General features: G+C 50.6%; 1 protein-coding gene across 1 annotated transcript; it reads left to right on the top strand.

The window, feature by feature from the left end:
• Nucleotides 1–1,657: 1,657 nt before the first annotated feature.
• Nucleotides 1,658–2,638, top strand: LOC114180510 (uncharacterized). Its single transcript, XM_028066823.1, has 3 exons — nt 1,658–1,837; nt 1,949–2,309; nt 2,373–2,638. The coding sequence occupies exons 1-3, from the start codon at nt 1,658–1,660 to the stop codon at nt 2,636–2,638; spliced, it is 807 nt and encodes a 268-aa protein (XP_027922624.1).
• Nucleotides 2,639–3,417: the final 779 nt, after the last annotated feature.

Raw genomic sequence — 3,417 nt, forward strand, 5'->3', positions numbered from 1 at the left:
GGCGGCGTCTGGGCTGGTGAGGGGGGGGCATGTGGGGTGGGGGTGGGTGGTTGATTATAGCAGGAAAGGTGGAGGTGATGTTGTGAGGAGGGATGTGGGTTGTGGGAAGATATTATGGGTTGTAGGGTGGGATATGTGTGGTATGAAGGGCGGTGGGTATGTTGTAGGGGGCGTGGGTGGTTGGGATGGTGGGGGCGGGAGTTGGGGGTGCGGTGAGCTCTGGTTGACCGGATGGAAAGTGATGGGGATGGGTAGAGGTAACGGGTGTCTGTTGGGTGGTGGTGAAGGTGTGGGGGGTGGGATTGTATTCACTTTCTTCCTCTGTAGGCTGGAAGGCCGGAGACTTCACAGCTTCAGAGGTTTCTTTGGCGTTTCCCTTCAGGTTGGCGTCTGCCTCGATCCTTCTCCTGAGGCGAGAGTTTTCTTGTTTTAGCGCTTCCATTTCCTCAGCACTGCGCTTCTTTAGGTCTGCGAGTTCTTGTTGCATCTTTGCCTGGCCGTCTAGGATGGCGGCCAAGTCAGGGGTGATGCCGGGAGGTCCAGAGGGACCAGCGTCCGCTGGCTTGTTCGCTCCAGCTCTACTGCGGGTAGAAACCATCTTCAGAGAAAAAACGGATACTAAAGGTGTTCGTCTCGTGCCCCACGGTGGGCGCCAATTGTTCCTGCAGAGAACAAACAAGATAGGTTAGGCACAAGCGTCACCTTACCACGTAGTCCGCTATCTCTTCAGTTGGCCTCTTCCCAGTCGATACATGTCGGCTTAGACCCAGGGGGGGTTACCTGCAGAAGAGTCTCTGAAGCTCAAGTAAGTCAAAGCTCTGAGAGAGTCAAATCAGTGATTAATGAATGCGTACCTTTAAATGATGGGGTCCACGTGTATTTATAGAACATTAATGACGTTGACCATTTCATGGGCTGGGTCTTGACCTGGGCTCTAGTTTGGGCCATGAGTGGGCCTGGGCCCCAACCCAGGCCCTTGAGACCTATTGAATGCGGGGGCTTCGATTTTCGCTTAAGTTTATTGGAGTAGTCGACCTGGGCTTTAACCTTACCAGATATGCTCGAGTAGTCGGTCTAGACCGACTACTTGCCTAGATGGCTTATGTTGGTGATATGAAGTGCTAACTCGGCCTAGCCTGGGTACTTGGCGGTCTCGAAATGCACACTGTTTACTTGGTCGAGTTTGGCTAGGTACGGTACAAGGTCTATGGGGAGTGAGCTTATAGCGTCACGCTTGCGTGACTGTTTATTTGTATTATTGTACTATTTTGGATGCGAAATCCTAATTTGAGTTGTGTGTATGAATAGCTATAACATGTGGCGCGCGCAAGCTATGGCTAACAGGAGGAGGAGGAACGCTGCTGGAGCTGACGACATAGCCCAGGCGATTCATCGCATGGTGAACGCGATGCAGCCCATAGCTGCACCACCTAGAGCCATAGTGGCACCCGCTAGACTAGTATCTATGGAGGACTTCATGAAACATCGGTCAGCTAAGTTCTCTGGCAAGGCCACTCTTGACGAGGAAGATGCTTGGATGCATGAGTGTGAGAAGATTTGTCGAGTGTTGGAATGCATGAATGAGCAAAAGTTGTCGTTTGTCACATTTCTTCTGGTGGCAGACACGAAGTACTGGTGGCAGGGGATGTAGTAGTTGATGCAGACCCGTGAAGAGCAGGTAACATGGACTACCTTCAGGACGAGGTTCCTGGAGAAGTATTTCCCCGATAGTGCGAGGCACGAGCGGGAGGCAGAGTTCCTTACCCTCCAACAGGGAACTATGACCGTGCAAGTATACATAGAGTGGTTCGAGTACTTGGCTCGTTTCTACTCACCTGTAGTTACCGAGGAGTAGAGGTGCAGAAAGTTCGAGGGCGGGTTGAAACATGAACTGTGTCGCTTCATTGTGCCGCTACGGATTAGAGAGTTTCTAGTTTTGGTCGAGCAGGCCAAGACTGTGGAGCAGTTGGAGACGGGGTCTAGCAGGGGAGGGAGACATCAAAAGACTGCTCTAGATGTCAGATCACAGAAGAAACCTTATAGCAGACCGCCGACTACCTCCAAGAGGCTACAGTGCTATAACTGTGGCGGGGAGCACTTGAGGAGAGATTGTACTAGACCTGCCAGTAGTACAGGTGAAGACAGTAGCACTGGTAAGTGCTACGTGTGTGATCAGACTAGACACTTTGCACGACAGTGTTCTAACAGAAAACCAGCTGGAGGTGCGCCAGCCAAGAAACCTGTAGGAGATCGGCCTAGAGCACCAGGGCGTGTGTTCGCCTTGACGACTACAGAGGCAACCCAGTCAGGTAATTTATTGTAGTTCATGTGTTTGTTGTGTGACCACGAGGTGGTGGTGTTATTTGACTCAGGCGCCACCCATTCATTCGTGTCTAATGAATGTGTGGGGAGGCTTAGGCTTATAATGCGAGAGCTGGGGTGCGAGCTGATAGTTGCGACTCCAGCATCTGGAGAGGTATCCACCACTTCTATGTGCGTGGGATGCCCTATGGAGGTGGAAGGTCGTAGGTTCACGCTGAATCTTATTTGCCTGCCAATGGAGGGTTTGGATGTGATACTGGCATGGACTGGTTATCGAGCAACCATGTTGTTATTGATTGCGGACAACGCAGGATAGTGTTTCCAGATACGGTAGGGTTGGAGCTTATCTCGTCTAATTAGGCGGTGAGGGAGATTGAGGCTGGAGCTACGTGTTACATGATTGTGGCTCAGGCGGAGAAGATGAGCACGACCGAGAAGATCAACAGGATTCCGATAGTGGATGAATACGAAGATGTATTTCCGGATGAGATTCTAGAGTTGCTGCCTAGCAGGGATGTGGATTTCTCCATTGATCTCATCCCTGGCGTTGGGCCAGATTCTATGGCACCGTACAGGATGACGCCTGCTGAGTTAGCCAAATTAAAGAAACAGATTGAGGATCTACTTGAGAAGAAGTTCATCCGACCGAGTGCATCACCGTGGGGAGCACCGGTTCTGTTAGTGAAAAAGAAATATGGTAGCTCCAGGTTTTGTGTTGATTACCGGCAGCTGAACAAGTTAACAATAAAGAATAAGTACCCACTGCCGAGGATTGATCATCTGTTGGATCAGCTGAGGGGAGCTGCGGTGTTCTCGAAAATAGACTTGAGATCTAGATACCATCAGATCCTAGTCAGGCCGGAGGACGTACAGAAGACTGCTTTTAGGTCACGTTATGGCCACTACGAGTATGTAGTGATGCCATTCGGGGTGACCAATGCGCCGACCATATTCATGGATTACATGAATAGGATTTTCCGGCCATATCTAGATCAATTTGTGGTAGTGTTTATCGACGATATTCTGATCTACTCCGAGAGCAGGGAAGAACATGCAGAGCATCTAAGACTGGTGTTGGGGATTCTCAGAAAGCAC

Source organism: Vigna unguiculata, chromosome 4, assembly GCF_037176805.1.
Source record: "Vigna unguiculata cultivar grain cowpea cultivar isolate G323 ecotype 2 chromosome 4, ASM3717680v1, whole genome shotgun sequence".
Classification (NCBI taxonomy): Eukaryota; Viridiplantae; Streptophyta; class Magnoliopsida; order Fabales; family Fabaceae; genus Vigna; species Vigna unguiculata.